Raw genomic sequence first — 22,463 nt, 5'->3', positions numbered from 1 at the left:
TATTTTTTCAAATATAATTTCCGGCTAATAATTAATTACGCGGAACAATGACACATGTAGGGTTAACTTTATAATTGCAGATTACATCAATTATATTGTAATATTACAATACATTTTGCAAATTTTGGTGCGTGGAGTAATTCTCACATTGTTATGCACATTTAATTTAAATAAAATATGCAAACCGCGAGTTACGTGTAGCGGAAATGATTCTGCAAACGCAATGAAACGTAAACGTAAAGTTTTGCATGGTATGTAAACGTACATACTAGATAGTAAGAAACGATACTCTATAAAGGATCGATTTATTTATTGACACAATTCTCGTAACATTGTTGCTTCTTTATTTCGCTTAGTCTTTCATAACTTGACGCTAAACTACATATTTTATATACAATGTTCTGGAAATAGTAATTTCTTTTTCTCGCGTTAACGCTAATAAAACGAGCCTACAAATTATTATTAGAGAAAATCAGATTACATTGATTCTTGCTAAATAACTAGTCACAAATTTTTAAATAAACAGAATGAACAAATGCCTCAGACATTCCTTACGAACAAATATGTAATAGAAATGAAAACTTCAAGATGTAAAACATGGGAATATCTTCTCGATGCGAGTAACAAAGTAGAGAGCTTAACATGAAATATTGTCTCGTTCCAAGTTACGTTATAAGTCATGTAAAAATAAAATCCTTGCGCTATTGCAAATATTCGCGATACACGAAAATTTTAGAAAAAACAAAGAAGGATTCTCTGTGAATTCCAACAACGGAAAATAAAATTCCTGTCAAGCAGTCGTAACCTTTGATTTGTTGTAAGAAAAGTTGAGAATACAAAAGGTATGTATGGCACGGACAGTGAAGCGATGTCACCATTTTATTTTCCGTTGACGAAGTTCGATTTTGAACCAGGCAGCCATTCGAGTGTCGAATATAAAATGAAATAGTTGCGTTGGATTTTAAATGCCATGTTAACGTGAGTGGCAGGTCAAAGTAAATGTCAGCGTAGTTATAATTCGGTGAAAAATGCTTCCACAAATAGACCACATTAGTCTTGTCATTGTATTTTTGTACAGGTCTATTCGTACAAGACACGTGTGCTTGTAAACCAAAATCAGTATAAAAAATCGCACCCAACAAAAATAATGTGGTTCGTAGAGTACACGTTTAAAAAATATCAGGGTCGTTATTCCCATGGATTTATATTTCATATGTTATCGATAATCGAGGAACAGCGCCTTTTAACGCTGAGTGCAGAAACAAGGGTGTAATATAACGCGTAATGCAACAACGTTAAATATATTTCTTTATGCAAGAGAAATATTTACGAAATAAAATTGCATGATATGTAATTACGAGCTACATTACACCCATCTGTATTTGACAACAACACAATTCTCTTCTTAAAATACGAATTAGAATATCTCTTATCAAATCTCGAATGGAACAAGCTAAGGATGGACGTTTATTTTCCTGTAATTATTCCATCATTGTCTAGAAATCTTTCAAATTGAAGTTAAATTGACATCATTGAACTACGATAATTGCTACTCATCCGATCATCGGTCTGCCCGCGACAAACCTTGACGAACGCAGAGAAAATCTATCGGGGTACGTCGATAACACGTTAAAATTGCAGGATCCAATCAGGATTCAACTCCATTTTACATCCTTTCAACCACTAAAATTCACGACTCTTCTAACATTTTTTACGCACACCGAGGAATCGAATTTTCTACGGCCGGACAAAAGTTAAAAAATAGACTACTCCCTGTGATGGTAGTATTCAGATCTATTGTTTCTATCGCTACTTTAAAAATATACTCCATACTAAATTGCTCTGCAGTTGAAGGTATTAAGGTATTTCCTTATACCTAAAAATCTCAGTTTTAGGTGCAGCAACCCAAGCAACTCTTGCTCTCATCGGAGCTACCTCTTCAAATTATCCGAAGTTTCAAAACGCAATAACGGGGATCGATCTTGCGTGGAATGTTTGTATTAGTCGACATCAAAATATTTTAATAGATAAACGATTGCGGCTTCGATGGGTTCTTTTTATCCTTTTTTTTTTTCTTTTTCGATTTGATGTTTGACGAATACGAACATCGTCTGCAAGATGAGAACCCTTCGTTGCGTTTCAAAGCATTGGCAATAAAAAATACCACCGTTGCAATTTATTCGAAGTTACGTTTGTGCATAAACTAGAAGGTGAGCAACATCGACGACTTAGCCGTCCTTTGGAAGTCACCGTTCAGTCTGAGCGATTGGCTCTCACCGTACAATAATGGCACGCTCTCCGAATATCGGTGACGATCAAGACACTTCGTCCCGTGTGCCTCGCACACGTTGACTTCCCTAAATCCGCAGCATCTTTGACGGTGATTGCGCACGTTTCGACGCATCGTCTGCCAGCTCGGTTGCTCCTGTGAGTCGCACATGTGTTTAAGAGTAGCCACGAAGCACTGAGGCAGAAAGTCGATGCTCGAGCAACCTGTGAATTGTAAGCAAAATAGTTTTCCAACTGGGCCAATAGGAGTTTGGTAGCTGTTTTCAAGCCAGACGTGACTGTTGGAAACGAGTTCCGCGTGCAACGAGCGTAATTCACAGAAATATTTACAGAAGAAGTTGCGCTTGCTAAATAGGGCGGGTCTAGCGGAAGTATGCGGTAGTAGGTGGTAGATGTAACTCGAGCACTGTGATTATTTGTGGTGATAGGGGTCTACGAGTGACCCATGGCGCCAGCCATAGGAGCCTTTGTTTAGTATAGCAAATAAATATATGAAGTGAATAGCTTTAAATAAAAATACATTATACGACTGCATTTACGCTACTGAATAATCAATGCTTCTGTGGCCAGTGCGATGAATCATTTTAAATCTTTCAAGAAATGAAATCTCGTTAGGAGATCCTAACACTGAAAATAATCAAAGTGACATAGTTACGAAGTTCACTCAGTACCGTGTTAGCAGAAGACAAAAATACCTTCTCGTTTGTGTTAATGAAAGAAAAGAAGGGAAAAATAGACATTTTCCAAAGTCAGTTCAGAGGGAAAAAATTATTTACGGATTTCCGCGTCGGTTGGAAGTTGGTTTTATAACCAATTTTTTATTCGCATAACATAGAGGGAGAAACAGTGACAAAACATCAAACTCATGTCCCGCGGACGTATTTTAATTGAATTTCATATTTCGTTTAGGAGCGCATGAATGGATCGTGCGAAGCGTTACCCAGAAACGAGCTTTTTTCACCTTTGATTCTGTACATGACACAATTGAAATAGTGTACGGAACTCATAATTCGCAAAAATCATGTTTGTGACATATAGGTATCTCTTTCCACCTAGCATCGAGTGAATCATCGAGCTTTGGTAGATTTGAAACAGGAAAAAGAGAATAAATGTTGAGAATACTGCTACTGCAGGTTGTACGTATCGTAATTACTGCGTTACCTTTTCACAAATAGTCCAATTTTTGCGATACCTTCGAAATGTTTACAATATAGTCTAGAATTAGAATATGGACTAGCCAATTACACGTAAATAGATGGTTTTTCTAAACAAAATATTTAACAATTCCTTTGGGGTATTTACCTTAATTGGAGGCATGACTCGTTAAAAAATATTTTGTCGCACAACTAACATCGCTAATGGCCCAACAATTATTGCTCGTATAAAGTAATTTCGATGTTTACAGAAAAAGATTATTTCACGACTATCAGTATATGTTCGGAAGCAATTTTGCCCTCGTTTGCATTAATTTCAATTCTTATTACGCAAGAGTATTTCCCAAAGCAATTAGTCGGTGCACCAGATAGAATTTCATTGAATTTTTCACATGTACAAATTAATCATGCAAAGGGATTAGCGGAGATACAAAGGCATGCTATAAATGTCAGCGAATGATGCAATATTTAAATATATATATATATGTAGAGAGAGAAAGAGAGAAGGAGAGAAGCAATCAATGTTGAGCAAAACATGCAAACAAAATTTCACGAAAAATTGAATTGATTTTACCAAGTGCTCTGTTCCCTTCGACAGCAGCCGGATTCGTGTTTTATTTTTTCGAATAAGCTTTCCGTGAAGGTTTCAACTGCCTTCGTGAAAACAGTTTTAGAAACCGACACACGCGGATTTTGATACCACATGGAGAAACAAACTCTGTTAGTTAGATAAGTGATGCACAAATACCTGTTTACCGACCATTCTGACAAGCTGCCTTATTTTCCGAGTTCTCTCTGACAGAGTCATGGTCTTCGTCTTTAACGAACTTTATTAGGAACATCGTAAGTCCCCCTACTATTGGCGGAATGCCAGCTAGGAAGAATGGCAGATCATAGCTACCTAAACAAAACAACAAGAAAAACATATTTCAAGGATTATTAAAATGCTAATAAATAAATATATACATATATAAGAATGCAATTACCGGTGAGATCATAGAGAATACCAGCAATCGGTGGGCCCACGGTCAACGGTATAGAACACATGCCCAACAAGAACCCAATGGCCTGGGTTGCTCCTTCTCGACCGCATATATCAAAGGCAATCGGTCCCAGAAGAGATATAAAGCATCCATCGAACAATCCCATAGCCAGACTTATGACTAATAACACGGTGAACGAAGGGGTAATAGGAAGGAGCATCGTGAGAATGCCAATACTAACGAACGATATCTGACGATCAAGAAAATCAATACGTTACTTTAAAGAGTTACCAAAGTATCGAGGAGTGTGGAATTTACCTGTTGCAACAATATTCTGTTCACTCTAGGCAAGTCGGCGATATAACCGAAAACTAACCGACCAATGCCGGAGGTGATACCGATGCACATAATCGGAAGCTTTTCGTCGCCTTGAAATACCTTCTGAACAAATTTCCCTATATGAACATACGGTACGAAATACCTGAAATGAACATTGTCATTGATCTGAAAACCCATGTCACTTTATACGCTCGACGCTTTCGCTGCGGTTATTTCTCGTAGAATGGCTTAAATTTCAGCCCGTGTAACTCGATTGCCGTTGAGAAACAAGTTCGCTTTCACAACCATGCACGCTACGCGTTTGCGACGGCTTCCGTGGCGACTGAGAACATTTTTAACGTCGGTCACCGTTGTTTCGATATTAATAACCAGCCACGACTCGATAATGGAAACGACCAGATCGAAGGATACGAAGCGTAAGATTGGAATGAGCTGCGTCGCAGCGAAAGCGTTAATAAAGTAATACTAACCCGAACAGAGCAAGGGGAATAGAGCTAGCCCAAACTACGTATCGTTTCTTCCTCCAAATGGAGACGTTGACGACTTCCTTCAAGCAGGATTGAAAGTTTGTTTTGGTCTTTAATTGATCTCGAGGGTCGGAGTTGACTGAAAAACATCGACGAATAAAAGCACGCCATCGAAGATGGTTTATACAAGTGAAACAGAGAGGTGAAGAGGTCAACGTCCGATACAGGACATTAGACTTACGTGGAATCGGTTTAAAGAGTACCGCGCACGCCATGATGACCGCGGTGAGGACAGCCAAGCATCTCAAGGTGATGTCTAATCCGAAACGACGTAGTAGGACCTCCATAAAGTATGGCATGAGGGTAGTGAATATGGAACTTCCAGTAGTGACGATTCCATTGACCAAACCCAAATACCTCTTAAAATAATGTCCCAAAATCGCTAAACTCGGTGTGTAGGCGAGACTTGCACCGAGTCCGTACATAACTCCATAGGTCAAGTAGAGTAATGCCACCTGAAGCACAGCGATTCTAGAGGTAACTTGAGCGGTGAAAACACCTAATAGCTCTTTAGTCGTAAGTAACCGATTTCTTTTTCAAAGCACGGAATAAGATTCGTGCGATAGAAGGTGAAATCCTCTCTGTTGGGCGACGATTTCTCGTGGGTAGGAATAGAAGAAGGAATAAGGAACACAAAATTCAACAGATGGGTACAGGAAGGTGGTAACAATAGGACTGCCGAGATACCTAAAAAGGTGAGGAAAGGTTTATGGTGAGATTGGCGAGGTTCAGAACTGAGGTGGGAAACAGGCTCTGGAAAGGGATGGAAAATGGGCTGTACAGGGTATGTAGGGGGAGGGAAGGTGGGAGACTTGGTAGCACGTGTTAGACAGATGCGATGATGTAGAGGGCGGAAGAGCGGTGGGCGTGAGGATAAGAGAAATTCTGGATGACAAAGGAGCAAGAAAGGGATGGTTGGTGGCGATATACAGGAAGAGGGAGGAAGGCTGGGAGGAGGGCGCAGTGTGCTGGGTGCGAATACGCGAAATAAATGCAAGGGAACATATATGTACATAAGAATGGAGGGTTGAGGGGATGAAAGCGACGATAGGTTAGTGGAATAGAAAAGACGATGTATGCATGAAACAACATGTAAATAGTGTAAGGATTATGTATGGATTGTACATACAGAGGGTATCAAAACATGTGGTATAACTTGATAAGTTCAGCGTATGAAAATAATTTTAAACATTAGTCGAAATACACTACCGCTCGAAAGTATCCGGACACTTGCGAAAATACATATGTATTAACATTGCATAAAAGTTATTGTGACCAAAATCGATTTTTGGATACTTATTGAGCGGTAGTGTAACCGAAGAACTTGTTTGCAAAATGTCTTGAATCTTTGTTCAAATACCCATCAATCATTATTCACTCGTTGATTACGTTTGACGGTAGATAATTATAAATTAACTCGTACTCGGCAATCAAAGTGTTGAATCTGGGAATCAAGGTGGTCGGGTCACGTCCAATCCACTTATTTGCAAATTACTCGTTTAAGAATTGTCTCGCCAAACGAGTAAAACAAGGTGGGTCACCGACGGCCATAAACCACACATGATGCACAATTTCGAGTGGGACGTAATCCAATAATTCACTTGGCTCTGCTGCTCTCCTCGAGTCTGTATGACTCGAAACGAACGTAAATTACTATACGTTCGTTTCATTCGTTACCTATCGCTAGAAATGATATTTTGGGTAGTCGCGTCCGTTAAGTAAACGACACACGATACGGTGATGGAATATTGCAATCATAGTTTTAGACCATTGCGAGTGGGTCACAACCTCGCGTATAACTAGCAAATTAAAATCGGACCATTACGATACATTATCTGTATCACGTAACCAGGAAATGTCTCCAATGAAAGATTATAAAAGCGACACCAGTGATTACGATAATTTAAAAAATAATTTTCACGGTTTCGTGGTACCATTATATCATCGTACATTCTGAAATGCGTACTCAAGGACTAAGTATTACGTTATCTTCCGTGCGTATTATTTCATCTTACGTTAATAAATAACATTAACAAGGTGCTAAAGGTTAAAAAGAATTTTAAGCTTAATTTAAAAAAAAAAAATATGCTACGACCTAAAGTACAAACACAGTCTTCGTCGATTAATCTTCCAGTTTTATAAAAAACAGTCTGATTAATTGATCGCAAATTATTTCTGCCTATACGTTCACGCTAAATTGATCTTGACGCCTTAATTGCGTAATGGCGCAAGGTTTTTTTTATCAGCCCACTGACATGCATTGTGAAAATTCGATACACTGCGGTGAAGTAACCTTCGTCGGCAAATAATATCGAATGCGGGACATTCAGATCAGCAGCGTAAACCTGCGATACCTCTACGCAAATGTGCGATTGTTTATTTATGATGCGCAAAAGAATTCGCGGACGCGGATCGACGGTTGTCAGCCTCCTCGATCCGCGACCCCTGTTAAGTGTCTCGAACTTCTGCGCATCGCCGATCTTCGAACTCAGGCTTCCAGTGCTTTAGTTAAAACTCTACCGAGTGTTCAGCCAATATTAAAAATACATCGAAACATATAAAAATAGTTGACGCGTTACAACGCTTGACATAGATCGGATTTGCGAATCGTGAATACTGTGACTGTTCTAGACGCCGATGACTGCTATCTTGAACTTGTAACATGGAAATGCATACAATTATAGGTAGAACGCTGTCCGATGAGCTGCATCGATAACACATTGGGTTATAAACGATGTTTCGATATTCTAAGGCGATCGAGGAGTGGAATGAGTGTCGATTTATTTATAGAATCACATCGCAAGCTTATTTCATATTAGGCGCGTTAAAAACTGTTTACCTCGCTAGAAAATATTGATGAGAGAAGCATACCACTGGACGCTAAAGCGCCACCCAGAAAAGTTGTCATCTGGATACCAATTTTATCGGTGAGTATCCCAGAGATCGGCGACAAAAAGAACGTAGTGCCAATAGTTAGCGATCCCACCAAAGCTGAAACAAGAGTTTAGCAATTTCGGCAATTACCCATTCTGTAAATATATATTATTAACTAATTACGAATAAGCTTTTCGTAGAATATGCATAACGACTTGCGTAACCGATATTTCTATACGCGATAATGTAATCTACTATCGATACAAGTACACAAATAATCCAGAGTATTATCAATCATTGTCGAAACCTTCGGTTCAATCTCAATCTTAATCAATAAATTTCTTATTTGTGATTTTTTACGTGTAATGTGATTATGCGTTAGATTTGTCTAATTATTTTCAATGTCGAGACGCTCGGCTTTATCTCGATCTTGATTAGTGAACTTCTGATTTTTGATAAAACCGCGCACGATGATAAACGTTGCTCGTTGCTCGCATTGCTTAGTAAAGACCTAGTTTTACTGCAAAGAGTAACTACCCCTAGATTAATATTATTTGACCCTCGTTACTATTAATACTCGTGTAATTGTCGACTAATTCAGATCCAGGTTGTCTAGAGCATTGACTCTACGGATGATTAACCTGATCGATCGGTTTAATTGATACGCTACCCCGAGTAATTATTTCGTGCTACATTTAACAAACGATCAAGTCTAAGAAACCAACAGTACGTAGAATTCAATTCCGAAGCATACGAATATGGGCCACGGACAAATTAACAAAAGGAATTAAACGATACCGTACTGGGCATTCTTATGGGGCTACGAACCAATCGATATTTACGTAATAGGAAATACGTATTTTCAATATTTACTCCTGGAAATATTTAATCGGATAATAATATATCAAAGTTGAAGTTTCCATCGATCAAAAAAAAAAAAATAATCCAGGAATAGTCGACGATGAAATTACGTGAATGAAATCCAGACAGTTCAACGATCCGTCTGTTAAAAGAAACTATAAGATAGTGCGTTATCTTAATGCGTTATTAAATAAGAATTGATAAATATTAAAAATGGTAAGATAGACGCGAGTACGGTTCGTTGACTGCAACGAGCGATCGCCACGAACAGTGGTTTACAGAAACACACACGGAAAAGAATTGTCTTTTTGCAATTTCTTTCACCTGTTTCGCCTAATAAGTCTATTCGATATTATCACCGCTTTGCATACGGAAATGTTTAAATATACAGGATGTCTGGGTAATCGTAATACTACCAAAAGGCAGGTGGTTCTTCGTGAGAGACGTGAATAAATCGTGATCGTTCCTGCTGTCACTTTCGCTTATCGATAAGTTAAAGGAATCAAGGACTTACCCGCTTTCGCGGACGCCGAGCTGTCGCCGGATTCTAACAGTCGCTTTTGCAGCTCCAGATAGATCAACGAGTACGAATTAATGACACTAAACAGTACACCGTTGATAACGAAACTACCGATCATGATCATCCATGCTCGTAGACCGCCATCCGGCGGAGTAACGACGTTTCGTTCATCGGTTTCCGTATCCTTTCTTAAGTTATTCATCGATGCGTGATCGTCCTCGTCCTTGTCCGTCCTCTTCAATTTGGCGACTGAAGCGTCGATTATCACCGATGTGAACTTTCGATCGGGTTCCAATAGGGGATTCCCTTCTACGTTTAAATTGGAGTTATCTTCCGGTCGCTGGACCTCGCCTCCGTCCTCGTTCGTCGCGCTGAAAACATCGCTGCAACTTCTTTTCGCCTCCATGTTATCTGCGATTGCCATTGTTGACTAGGTTTTCGATTGGCTTTCGTTTGGCTAACGGATGTCCGAGAACTATGCACAGGAAACAAAAGAAAAAAAACTTCATTCGATACACCTATTTTTTTTTTTTTTTTTCGATAAAAATTTGATTGGGTACGCACGCCCGTATATTCTTCGATGGCAGAATTTTGCAACCCGTTTTGCTTTCTTTTCAAAAACTAATTGGCTCCGGTGGCCTATGCGTGACAGTCGCCGTAGCAAATTTCATGATTTTTGGATTAATTGACACAAGAGTACAAAGCAAAGCAAAGACCGACACACGTGCGAATTGGGCTATTAAGAATTTTATAAACGGTTTGCCAAGCCAACATTTTAACGGCACCGATACCCCATGGATGTGAACGTGATAATGTCCGATTGCATGATTTTGCAATTAACCAACTCGAACGTATAAAGCGAAACCAACGCATATTAATGTGTACTAAATTTTGAAACAAGTTTTCCTTTCTTTTCAAAAACTAATTGGCCCCGGTGTGTGTCCGACATGCGGGTCACCGTAGGAAATTTCATAATTGAGACACAACACGCGCATTCGTGAATTTGCAACAGAATTTTGTAACCTGTTTCGTTTGTTTCATTCGGATATAAATAACGAAGTTACGCTGATTACTGCGAAAGCTATCCTCGAAAACTCGTATTACGAGAACGATTGGAACGTTTTTAATTTGACCGATTTCCAAGCGAAACTTACAGGGTTAATAAACGAAAGTCTACAAGCTTTGAAACGCGTGTAATGACTTTTCAATGAAAGAAGATTTTCTGTCACAAAAAAGTACGCAAAGTTCGCCACTCTCTCGCTATCCTGTGTAGCCCTAAAGGAAAGCGTGCAAGAAGAGGCATCGAGCTAACGAGGAGAGGAAGAGTATGAAAGTACGCAATTGAAGGAGAAAGACAAACGAGTTATATTCATCCAAAACAAACGAAGGTTACGCCTCGATGTAATGTAATGTTCACTGTCCAAACACGTTGCAACAGAAAAGGTATACCGCGCAGATCAGAATTTTTCTATAAGATTACTAAAATTTCGTAGCATTGCTATGATGATGTCATCCAGTTGATTAAAAAATAGCCGTATTCTTTTATAATAAGAAAGTGACAGCAAAGAGAGACAGATAAACAAACAAACATCGAGAGTCGAAAAGTAGTTTGCATTTGAAATTGATATTCTTATCTGTGACGATAAATAACCGCTGTGTTATTTATTGCGAACCGCTAGATCCTGATCGAACCATAAATATGCAAGTCTTGTAAAACGTGAAAATTATACTTTCAGTTAACGGAATAATTATTCTTTATCCTGAACGAACTACTGCGCATAGAAAATAAAAAGTCATGTTCACTGCGTCCAAGGTGCGGAGCACGAAGGGGTTGCGTTCTAACGATTAAATAAACAAGCCTGACTAACTAATCGCGAGCCACAAACAGATTTTGTTTGATGTGATTGTCTTACAAGCGTGTCCCGTTCGCTCTAGCAAGTCGCACACCCGTTCGCTCTAACGATTCGCAACAGACTCTCGCGAATTTCGCGCAGATTCCGCTCGCAGGCTCTCTCTCTCTCCCTCCCTCTCCCTCTTTCTCTCTCTCTTTCTCTCTCTTTCTCACGGGGCGCACTCGTCACCAGCGCTGGGAACTTTGCTCGCGCTAGTTCAGCACATCTATTCGAATTTCTCAATTACCATACAACGAACATTAAAGAGAAGTTGAGAACGCGATAATCGTTCGCGTTGCTCGATAGCAGCTTTCATGTAAGATCGAACAACGAGGGGAAAACAAACGCGCGATATCAAAGCTCAATGTGTCGGTGTATCGTTACGTAGCTGTAAATTGATAGGAAGTTTTAAATGGATTTTCGTTCCACTTAAGGCGTCTGGCCACCCTGTGCGCTCGCCAGATGGGTACTATTCTTAAAAAAAAAAATTAATCAAAAAATTAATCAAGTAATCGCAAAAATCCATTGCTACTCTTCAGATAATGTATCTAAAAGTAGCGTGTACAAATTTCAGAGCAATCGGACCGACAGTTTGTGAGATTTACGTTGTACCATTTCGAAAAATGTAGTTTCGAGATAATCCCAAAAGAAAGTAAACGTGCGGTCCGATCGCTCTGAAATTTGTACACACTACTTTTAGATACATTATCTGAAGAATAGCAATGGATTTTTGCGATTACTTGATTCATTTTTTAATTAATTCTTTTTTTAAGAATCAGTACCCATTTGGCGAGCGTTCAGGGTGGCTAGACGTCTTAGCGAAGACGATGAATTTTCAATTTCTAACCGTTTTCTTCGCTCTGTTGTGTATCACAAGTACGCTGTTAGAGGAAGGGATTATATCGTACAATGTCATGTTGAACAATTCACGTGACAATTCGTACGTGTTGATAAATATGCATAAAGCACGCGTACCTGCATAATACATTACGTGTACTCGACACGATAAAAATCAATGTATAGAAAAACCAGTGACGTGATCGACATTAAACTTAATCGTAATTATTCTAACTTAATCATACTTTCCAAATTGGCTGGAAATCGATGATTCGACTTGTTCAGAAAAAGACGACGAAAAGTCGTAGTTTTGTTTCTCTTTCACGTTATGCCAAAGGTTAATGGGTGATGATCACTCTAATTTGTTTGAATACCATTTATCTTGATAACGTCATTCTCAACACCGCAAGACCCGACAAAGTGACGATTGCTGATTGGAGCAGAAATAAAAGTGCAAGCGTAGCAACGTACAGCGTTGAAAACGTTGCAAATTTTGTCCGTCATGCGAGCGAAGAGATCGAAAGTAAGTAATGATGGTTCAATGCAACCTTCTAATATGAACAGTAAACGGTCGGGCCTAATTCAAGCTAAGCCCCGAAGAAGCTAATAATAATATAATGGAGCAAGTAAATTATAATATAATAGGATTGGTGCTCGAGAAAAGGAAAGAATATACGTGCATCTAGCAGAGGGAAGGGACGTTCTCCGCGAATTCTTCGAAAGTTGTAACGAGTTCGATTTCCTTATAAGGAAGATTAATAAAGGCCAATTGCAATGTCAAATAAAAGATAATAAGGAAGGTCTGATATTCTTTCTTTCCGCATACAGACCTTCTATAAACAATTTCACATAAAGTAACTACCAAAGAACGCTTAATACTCAGGCATTTTCTGTACGCTCTTCATTCGAGATCTCATCTTGTTAGTAGGTAAATCATGGTTAAGAATTTCTAACGTAACATAATGTGACGCGAAGAACCAAGTAGATCCTCCTTTGTGTTACCAGCGCTCGCGGTTACTGAATTTAAGATTACTCCAGCGCCAACTGAAACTTGAAAACTGAATCTGGAGTTGGCGTTTTCTTGCAAATTTTAGTACTCGTACACTATCCATCGGACGTGCATTTTAGAACGAATTGAAAAACGGAGAGAAATTTCTCGGTATTGTACAGCGAAGTTTCTCTACCTAGGAGAACAATTCGAAAATGCATTTGAAATCAAATATTGCTGGATTACCAATCTTCTATTAGACTTGAACCGTTAAAAAACTTGTAGTATCCCACATGATCGTCTATGATTCCAAACATTTATCGATCAGCGATATTGTTATTGATATGATCAGAAGTGATCGATTCAGTACGTTAGGACAGTTACATCAGTTGATGCAATGTTTCTCAGATGACAAACAGATACTCGGGATGAGAGAATAAACTAATCTCCTGGTTAACAAACGAGAAATTACGGAAGACCATTGATTATCTATATATTTATTCGATGTTTCTGCACGCTATGTTACAATGACGTATTAATAAAAAATTATAAATACTATGAACGTGTTACAGCTGACGTAAATCAAACGTTTAACAATGTTTAATGTTCGAGCAAAAGAAAGAAAACAAAATCATAGAGCGAAAAACTGTACGTGATTCATGAAAACTGTCATACGAGAAACGCAGCTCGCGAGACGTGTAGTTATTTGATCAACCATTCACGCGTGCTGTTTGCTCAAAACCATAAGGACTGCATCTTTTAACCTTGACATTAATCTGCATTCAAATTGAGTGGTTCGAAATATATCACACTTGGCTCCCATGTTGATTAATCTCCTCACCCGTTGCGCGCGAACCGTTATTGATAACAAATTCTGTCTCTAGGAAAAAAGAGAGCAACGCATGTTAAATCCAAAAAAAAAAATAATTACTACAGTTGTGATTACGATCTATACCGGTAGTAAGTGTTGCGATTACTTTAAAGTGTTTAGAGAAATATAATTATTAGAATAGATAAATACAGCATTGTATGATTTATGAAATTCATACGATAATGGGTCACAACTGATCACGGTGCAACGTGTAGTCCGCACAGCAATTATCACCGAAACTCACGTTGTACCGACTGTCGTCCTAATCTGACTTATCCTAATCTCTATAACCGCTATCGTTCGTGCGTCGCGTCGTGTGGAAAGGCCGTCGAGTGACACGAGTCATTGCTAAAATTGGAGTAAACAAAGATTGCTTCTTAATTTTTACTTAGGATAACGATAAAAAACTAAAAGGAACAAAAGATGAAGGATAAAGATAAAATATTTTAGATGGTTCTCAAAGAAAAAAAAAAAAAAAAAGAAAAGCTAGTAGAATCGAGGAATTCCGCGATGAAGGCGTGGTTTGAGAGACACTGACCCGGAGTTCCGTCTACATGTGGCCGTCCGCAGTAGCGATTAAAAAGACACAGCTGAAGTCCGCGAGCAAGCGAAAGAGAAAGATGGAGAAAGACGGTTCTAAAAAGAAACTACATAACGGAATGGTAGAGCGCAGATAGAACGAAGCATAGTCGAAAATAGTTGTCGTTCGAGTTTACCAGAGTCGGTTCTTTTTTCGTCGGCGGTGATTCGTGAGTCCATGCGTTTCCACCGAGCCGATCGTCTACTGGGCCGACCGCTGGTCCCTCCACCGATCCCACCGACGACAGGGTCGAGCATAAACTAAGTTTTATTCACCAGCGAATGGAGAGGTCGAAAGTTCCGCGTTAAGAAGAGAACTAACGCGTCTAACGAGCGATAAAGCGAGCTCGAAACCGATAGGCGAAGAGGAAAGGGGTGACGGGCAACGGTCGGAGCGCGCGGGTTGCCCGACTCCCATATAGATACAACATACAGCTATACCGCTAAACGAATTTCGTTGACTGCACGTAGACTTTGGTGTTTCTTGCACTCTAAACGCGCTAACGCAAGCGCCGCGCCATACGTATCGCCGATTAAGATCCACGCCCCTGTTTGACGACGGGGTAACCGAATTAACTTCATGACGGAGATGGACGAAATCGTGCTCGAATAAGAACGACGACGAATAAAAACTAACGCATTACGATTCTTTCACGATCGGACCATTCAACTAGGACACTTTTTTATATTACTAGAACATAAGTAATTTATGAAATATTTAGCTAAATACATTTTACGTGTTTTCCATATAACCAGTATCGTACCTCGATTATTGCAAGAACACCTAGCACCGATTCCCTGCGGTAATCGAGATACTACTGTACACAATGTTTGGACTTGGATCGAACATTTCCTGATAAAAATAAATCAAATCATAACTTTACAAATTCCCAATTATGTCACTGATAATACTGTACTGCAGGTGTGATAAAAGAAGTAAAAATAAAAATGTTGAGAAATTGAATCCTTATCATTAGTCGCCTGCGATTACCGAACATGTAAATCGGATCATGTTGCGTAAACAATAACAACAGTAGAATGACTCTAAATCAGTTGACAAAGAAATACCGTCTTATGTTGTCTCCTTAGTTGATCTTTAAACGGTTTTGTATCAACGATACTTATCAACTTTTTCATTTATCGATTGTCAGTCAGACATTCCTTCATAACATTAGTCGGTAACCTATGACCCGCGGGTTAAGCAGTGACCTATAATACCAAAACAACTGACTTATCAACTAAAAACAAAGTACAAATTATCAAAAATTAAGAACTTTTATGTTATAAATTAAAAAAATAAATCACACCAAATCAAAAAATAATCACGAATGCGATCATTGGAGAATTGACTCGATAATTTAACCTAAATACACCAAGCTTATATATATATCAATATATACAAATTCTATAAAACAGTTTAAATATAATAATAACAATAATAATTAATATACTAGTAACTAAATGAATGATAAACTGATCATTTCAAAATAATATGAATACATTGTGAAAAAAATATATCATGGTGACAAGAAAAATATGTATGTATAAATATTATTTATTGAATGGTTCTGTTACAAAAAATGTAAACTAATCGTAATAATATATTTTCATGTCAACAATGTTATTGCTTAATTTTCGTGAATATTTTGATTTGTAAAATCTAATATATTATAATATATTTTATAACACTGTTATATTTTCCTTTCTTGCAATACAAGATGATAATTTATTATCAGTCTAAGCATAAAGGATTAATGCATTTGTGTCGATATCAGTAAAGAAAAGTGTGATACGACTATAATGTCACCAATGAGGTCAACCTTATGCGATTCCACATCGAGGTGGCTACAATATTCTTTTACTGTCTCTTTTCTATTAGTATCCAGTTTATGGTAAATTATAATCTAAAATAATAGATAAGAAATCGCACAAGATTTACATAATGATAACAGCTACACTAAAAGCATAATTGATTATATACCTTAGTTACATGTAATAAATTAATAATAACAACAGTATGTTTGTAGAAATCACACTGTTCAGTCCTCCCATTATTATTGAAAATATTTAAACTTCTTATAAGTTTACTGTACTGTTAAACGATAAAGTAATAATAATATATATTTCGTCAGATCGTACAATTAAGTCACTGATGAATCACTTTCACTTTTCACTTTTCATTTAAAAAAACATACAATTAATTTAATTGATCATGCATATTTGAACGCAATATATTTGAGAAAACCGACAATTCAACGATATAGGTGTTATGCACGAAAAAGCTAATCGATAAAGCAACATACACGGTCTAACCTTACATTTTACAATATTTCCATCTTCACAGTATTTTCTTCAGAGACAATATTTTTCACAGAAAAAACTTCGCATTTTGTTATTTATTTTCATTAATTCTACACATCACGCACAAGCAATAGCATGTCCAAAGACACGTGTAAGAACAATTTCATATTGTTCGAAAACATTATTGAACAAAAATCCCTAATTTCATCCTAGTATATACAAAGTCTATTTCATATTTCTGTTGTACTATGTGTATTAACTATTACTTAGCGTGTGTAGCGTGTTTCCTTGTTTTCACAATAAATAAATATTTACTCGTTTCGACCAGTGAAACTGAAGAATTGAGAACAACAAAACTATGAAAGGAATTCGATTGGAGGATCACTTGTTTCGAAGAAATAGGTACTGAAGAAGAACATGCGAGAATTTACTACATTGGTAGCCCTCTACTGGTGAATTCAGCATACATGGTCTCCCAATCGGTATTCACCAGTGTTCACGGTGCATTTGTCTCACCTGATCTTATTCTAAACAATATTGAACAGTATCAAAGTGTTTCAATCGTAGATACATATAGTAGTGAAGTAAAATTTTAAAATGACTTCTATGGATTGGGACGAAGTCAAGAGATTGGCAGCTGATTTTCAAAAAGCACAATTAAGCTCCACCTTACAAAAGTATGAATCTTTTTCATGAATGATTTATATCTATATATGTTTTTGACGATTGTATCTCTTCAATGACATACTGAACGGAATGTAAACAGCTGTAAAATAAAAGTTCAATTTTTATAAAACAATTAATCAAACTCGCAATACATCGAGTGACTTACGATTTGCTCGCAATCGTTTTCTGCATACGTGTTATGACAATTTGTTTCAAAACATATTTCAAACTGGAATATTTTGTTATAATCTTGGTTTCTTTTTTTATCGTATAGGTTATCGGAACGAAATTGTGTGGAAATTGTAACAAAATTAATAGAGAGTAAACTTTTAGATGTAGTATTTACTAATGATGGTAAAGAATATGTTACACCACAGCACCTTGGAAAGGAAATTAAAGATGAATTGTACGTTCATGGAGGAAGAATCAGTTTGGTGGACTTGGCACAGATTCTTAATATCAATTTATCTCAAGTGTCTAAGATAACAAATGAAATAGAAAAGTACAATAAAGGGCTTAAGATAATACTTGGACAACTCATTGACAAAACTTACATGAACAAAATTGCTGAAGAGATCAATGATAAATTAATGCAACATGGTAGTATCAACGTAACAGAGTTAACGATACATTATAATTTACCAGCTGACTTCTTGCAATCGCTTATTGAAAAAGAATTAGGAAAAACAATATCTGGTAAACAAGATGTACAGGACTCCAGAGTCTTTTATACAGAGAGTTTTATAGCTAAAAATAAAACTAAAATAAGGGGGGCCTTGTCTGCAATTACAAAACCTACACCAATATCCGTTGTTTTAGAACAGTGTGGTATTTCTGACAGACTATTTTTCTGTAAGTAAACAATATAAAGTAATTGTATACTCTAGTTATAATGAGATCTTCAGCACTTAAATATATATTTATGATTTACAGCAATTTTAGATAGTTTACAGGGAATGAAACAAATTCCTGGTATTGTAGCAGGAAAACAGGGAACATACAGTCTTTACATACCAACTATATATTCTAAAAGCCAAAATGAATGGGTAGACAATTTTTACAAACAGAATGGTTACTTAGAGTATGATGCACTCACTCGACTTGGAATATCAGATCCACCAAACTTTGTGAAACGTCATTTCCCAAATGAAGACATAATCTTCTTAGACTCTGTTGCTGTAGGTACAATAATTAGCGAACAGGTAGATGCAAATATTGAAGAAGCCATTGCAACTGGATCTTTTGTTGATATAACCCCTCTTCTACCATCTGTATTTACTGAGAAAGATATGGAAATGCTTCTTAAAATGGTAGAAAAAAAATTAAATAATAATACACATGTATTCGCAAATACTGTAGTAATATCTGATGCATTTTTGCAATCTCTATATAAATCCTTTGAGACTATAGCAGAAACAAAAGCTAGGGAAGTAGTGGCCAGCGGTCAATGGTTCCAGACTATAGCAGAAAACAAAATTAAATCTAAATCAGCCAGTTCATTACTTGAAACTAAAGGAGGTAGAAAAGAAGAACGACGTAAAAAAGCAGCAACTGGTAAAGCAGGTGGTGGTAGTCAAGGAAGAGAGACGAAAACAAAATCTACTAAAAAAAAGTACCTACAAGGAAAAGGTCGTGAAAATGATTCCGATGACGAGGATCCAAAAATCATATCAGGAAAAATTGAGCTTCAATTAGTGCCTTTAGAAGACATAAAAAATGAGATTACAAAAGATGATAATTTAACAGTAATTGATGATTTAGTAGAGGAATTGGCGTTATATTTGCAACCGAAAATAAATAATTATGCCCTGTCTGTCGCTGATCAGTTATCACAGAACAATAAAACTACCAATTTAAGTGAAGTTGAAGAACGGCTTAATGTTTTCATAACAAACATTAAAATATTTGATAAAGGCATTAAACATATAAATAAGGCAGATCAACCAACTTTAACAAAATATTTATTAAAATCCCTTGGTACCGAATTTGTCACAGAATTATTTAAGTTAGCTGCACAACAAAATATGCTTCAAGCTCCTAACAATATTACCACAGAAACAAGACAAAAGATGCTGCTTGATTTACCAGATGATGTTAAAGAGCCTTTAAGTAACATACATAAATCTATTGCTGAAACTTCTATAGAAGATTTTTTAAATTTCGCGGATCCTGCAATGGCGGCCTGTTGTTTGGTACTAAAAAAGTATGATAAAAAGAAGGAAAGACCATTTATTTTAGGGCACAGACAAGCTTTATTAGAAAAGCTTAATGCTACACAAGATCCTGCATTAGCATTGCATTTAGTTACAAGTATATTATTTATTGCAGCAACACAAAGTGTTGTGCATATATCTGGAAGACATGTATCTACAATTCTTTCATTTCTTCAAACACATTTACAACCTTCAACAATGACAGTACTGTCTAAATACCATGGTATGAAATATTTAATCATCTTAATGCTTTATTCATTATAATATGGTATTATTTAATATAACTATTATTTTGCAGATATGGTATTGAAAAATTTAACTTGTACAGATGAAACTACAAAACTTGAAGTTACCAAGGAATTAGAGGTTAACTTGGAAGAGATTAAGAATATAGCAAATAACTTTAAACAACATTTAAAAACTGATAAACCACAAGAATAAATATATATAATTGTAAATAAATATAAATATTATTTGTTGTATAAAATTATATACAAGAGTTTTATACTATATTTTACAATAAATCACATCAAGGGGAGGCACTATTTTACACTCAAACACTGGTTTAATAAATAATATTAAAAACCCTAAATTATGTCACTTATGAAAACAAAATTTGAATTGATTTACTAACATTAAAAAATAATAGAAGTCAATAGATTATATTGTTTATCTGATATATTTATATATGTACAAATTTCCATATACAGAATTGTCTATAAGTAATACTAATTAATACAAAGAAAATAGTATTCACTTGTTTTTTCAAAATATTCATCATACATTACTTACAACCCATTCTTAATATTAATATTCCTTGTACATTGTTTGAAAATGACTTTGTATTACAAAGTAGCTAAAATTCTTGTAAATCCAACACATCCTGCTACAACAGTCTGCCCAATACCCCAGAATAATGCATATAATGGTGGCAGTGGATAACGTGATGCTCTATACACAAAAGCAACAGCAGCAGAGCTAAGAACTCCTGATGTTAGTGGTAACGATATACCCATTATTATAATCAGCAATGGAAAGAATCTTTAAACCAAAAGTTACTTGGTTATTTTATATTCATATTCTATGGTATTTTGTATAAAGATAAGATTTCTTCTATATTCTTACATACTTTCCATATTTATGTTGTCGTAATGTAGCAAAACAGATTGCACCAGCTATGGTATGAACAAAAATAGAAGAAAATAGGGCCCATAAAAATATTTGATACCACATTTCTGTAACAATTAGACCAAAGGAAGTCCATAAATCTTCATAATAAATATATAACCATAAACCTAATTGTAAACAATACCTACATACCAGCAAATGAAGTCAAGGGTGTATAAAATACATTGCCTGTATTTCTCATATTAACTGGTGATCGCAAAGTAGAAATATCTGTTTGTAGTTCCATAGTAAATATCTTGTAACTACTTTAAACTATTGGTTCTACATTGATATTTTTATGCACATCCATAGGACATTAGAAAAGTTATAGAGCTATATCAATATTAACTATTTACATCTATAAATATTATTCTATATGCTTTCGCGGAATATAAAACTGTATGCACAGTGGCAATGATGAACAAGATCTAAAACAAGAAATGTAATAATGTACATCGATACAATAAAACTTTGTGATGGTACAAATATCAGTACAACTTTCTCTTATACTTTTAAGTGCATTACATTTAACACAGACTGTAAAAATATTCAAAATACAAATGTTAACTTACCTTTTCATTCTAATTTTGTTGATGTTATGTACGTCGCAGTAATTTATTAATATCCATATTGGTAGGTAGTCTTTAAACATTTAATAGGAAACTCTGCGTGTAACATTTCCTAAACATACTGAAATATTTAAAAAAATCACAAACATAACAGTTTGAACTAATCACTTCTTAGAAAGCCAAGTTATCACAAAACTGCACAAAACGGAAATGATTTACCCGTACCGTACTACTGTAAACCCGCGGAAAGCTTTAGGTGCGTTCTGACTTTCCATTGGTGAAATGACTATCGTCCATCTTATTAGTGATTTGCAATTGCTATGCAAAATTATGATGGTAAATTTCTTCAATACAGATTCGTTGATTTTTATATGTTACAATTAAAAATTCAAGTCTTTTGCTCTACATATGACGTAAAAAATGTACACATGTGCTCATGTACACAACGAATTATCTCTATAGATACAAATTGAAGTAAAGTTATACAAGTTACAATGTACATAATAATTATAGCTTTGCACTGAAAGGGTCATTAACGAAAAATGTATAATAAAATCAAATAAAAATATATTTATCAATCTATTATGCGTGAACGACACATTCCTAGTTAAAAACATGGCGCTGAACATGTAGGGAATTTAGGGTTATACCAAACTAGATACAAGTAAAAATTGACATATTGTACTCGAAAAAGCGCGCGTAAACAAAGGTTACCTCTTAAAATACTAGTAAAATAATTGATCGATCATGGATGACAAAATATCGACATCTACACTGGCTTTACCAAAACATCGTTTCACATATCAAAAGGGACAAAATATGCAGTATTACCA

At 36.3% G+C, this 22,463-nt stretch overlaps 3 protein-coding genes across 10 annotated transcripts; 1 reads left to right on the top strand and 2 right to left on the bottom strand.

Annotated features, from left to right (window-relative positions):
• Positions 1-57: 57 nt before the first annotated feature.
• On the bottom strand, positions 58-21,774 carry LOC128886965 (monocarboxylate transporter 10). Of its 8 annotated transcripts, none has more exons than XM_054142278.1 (9): positions 21,634-21,731; positions 9,542-10,022; positions 8,132-8,283; positions 5,474-5,747; positions 5,236-5,371; positions 4,745-4,907; positions 4,430-4,676; positions 4,204-4,344; positions 58-2,493 (listed from the first exon to the last, which is right to left on the bottom strand). In XM_054142278.1, exons 2-9 carry the CDS (start codon positions 9,969-9,971, stop codon positions 2,204-2,206), a joined length of 1,833 nt encoding a protein of 610 aa, XP_053998253.1. In that variant the 5' UTR covers positions 9,972-10,022; positions 21,634-21,731; the 3' UTR covers positions 58-2,203. The 8 variants fall into 8 exon arrangements, with proteins under 8 accessions (XP_053998253.1, XP_053998254.1, XP_053998258.1 ...); XM_054142279.1 differs by lacking the exon at positions 21,634-21,731 and adding an exon at positions 17,033-17,172; XM_054142283.1 differs by lacking the exon at positions 21,634-21,731 and adding an exon at positions 17,028-17,170.
• LOC128886964 (E3 UFM1-protein ligase 1 homolog) lies at positions 17,473-20,452 on the top strand. Its single transcript, XM_054142276.1, has 4 exons — positions 17,473-17,692; positions 17,956-18,533; positions 18,615-20,117; positions 20,193-20,452. The coding sequence occupies exons 1-4, from the start codon at positions 17,613-17,615 to the stop codon at positions 20,333-20,335; spliced, it is 2,304 nt and encodes a 767-aa protein (XP_053998251.1). The 5' UTR covers positions 17,473-17,612; the 3' UTR covers positions 20,336-20,452.
• Positions 20,555-21,775, bottom strand: LOC128886974 (transmembrane protein 170A). Its single transcript, XM_054142300.1, has 4 exons — positions 21,634-21,775; positions 21,215-21,489; positions 21,024-21,129; positions 20,555-20,935 (listed from the first exon to the last, which is right to left on the bottom strand). Exons 2-4 carry the CDS (start codon positions 21,306-21,308, stop codon positions 20,740-20,742), a joined length of 396 nt encoding a protein of 131 aa, XP_053998275.1. The 5' UTR covers positions 21,309-21,489; positions 21,634-21,775; the 3' UTR covers positions 20,555-20,739.
• Positions 21,776-22,463: the final 688 nt, after the last annotated feature.

The sequence above is a fragment of the Hylaeus anthracinus genome, unplaced genomic scaffold (assembly GCF_026225885.1).
Source record: "Hylaeus anthracinus isolate JK02 unplaced genomic scaffold, UHH_iyHylAnth1.0_haploid 11985, whole genome shotgun sequence".
Lineage (NCBI taxonomy): Eukaryota > Metazoa > Arthropoda > Insecta > Hymenoptera > Colletidae > Hylaeus > Hylaeus anthracinus.
The sequence above is the reverse complement of the archived record's forward strand: the minus strand, read 5'-3'. Positions and strand labels throughout refer to the sequence as shown.

Bases quoted from the DNA above. Each gene is read 5' to 3' on its own strand.
- LOC128886965 (XM_054142278.1), bottom strand. From the start codon at position 9,971: ATGGCAATCGCAGATAACATGGAGGCGAAAAGAAGTTGCAGCGATGTT. The intron at 4,908-5,235 runs GTTAGTATTACT...TGTTCATTTCAG, and splicing joins ATTCCCCTTGCTCTGTTCGG to GTATTTCGTACCGTATGTTC. The intron at 2,494-4,203 runs GTCGGTAAACAG...TACAATTCACAG, and splicing joins TAAGGCAGCTTGTCAGAATG to GTTGCTCGAGCATCGACTTT.
- LOC128886964 (XM_054142276.1), top strand. From the start codon at position 17,613: ATGACTTCTATGGATTGGGACGAAGTCAAGAGATTGGCAGCTGATTTT. The intron at 17,693-17,955 runs GTATGAATCTTT...TTTATCGTATAG, and splicing joins TTAAGCTCCACCTTACAAAA to GTTATCGGAACGAAATTGTG. The intron at 18,534-18,614 runs GTAAGTAAACAA...TATGATTTACAG, and splicing joins TTCTGACAGACTATTTTTCT to CAATTTTAGATAGTTTACAG.
- LOC128886974 (XM_054142300.1), bottom strand. From the start codon at position 21,308: ATGGAACTACAAACAGATATTTCTACTTTGCGATCACCAGTTAATATG. The intron at 21,130-21,214 runs GTATGTAGGTAT...TAATTGTTACAG, and splicing joins ACCCTTGACTTCATTTGCTG to AAATGTGGTATCAAATATTT. The intron at 20,936-21,023 runs GTATGTAAGAAT...TTTGGTTTAAAG, and splicing joins CGACAACATAAATATGGAAA to ATTCTTTCCATTGCTGATTA.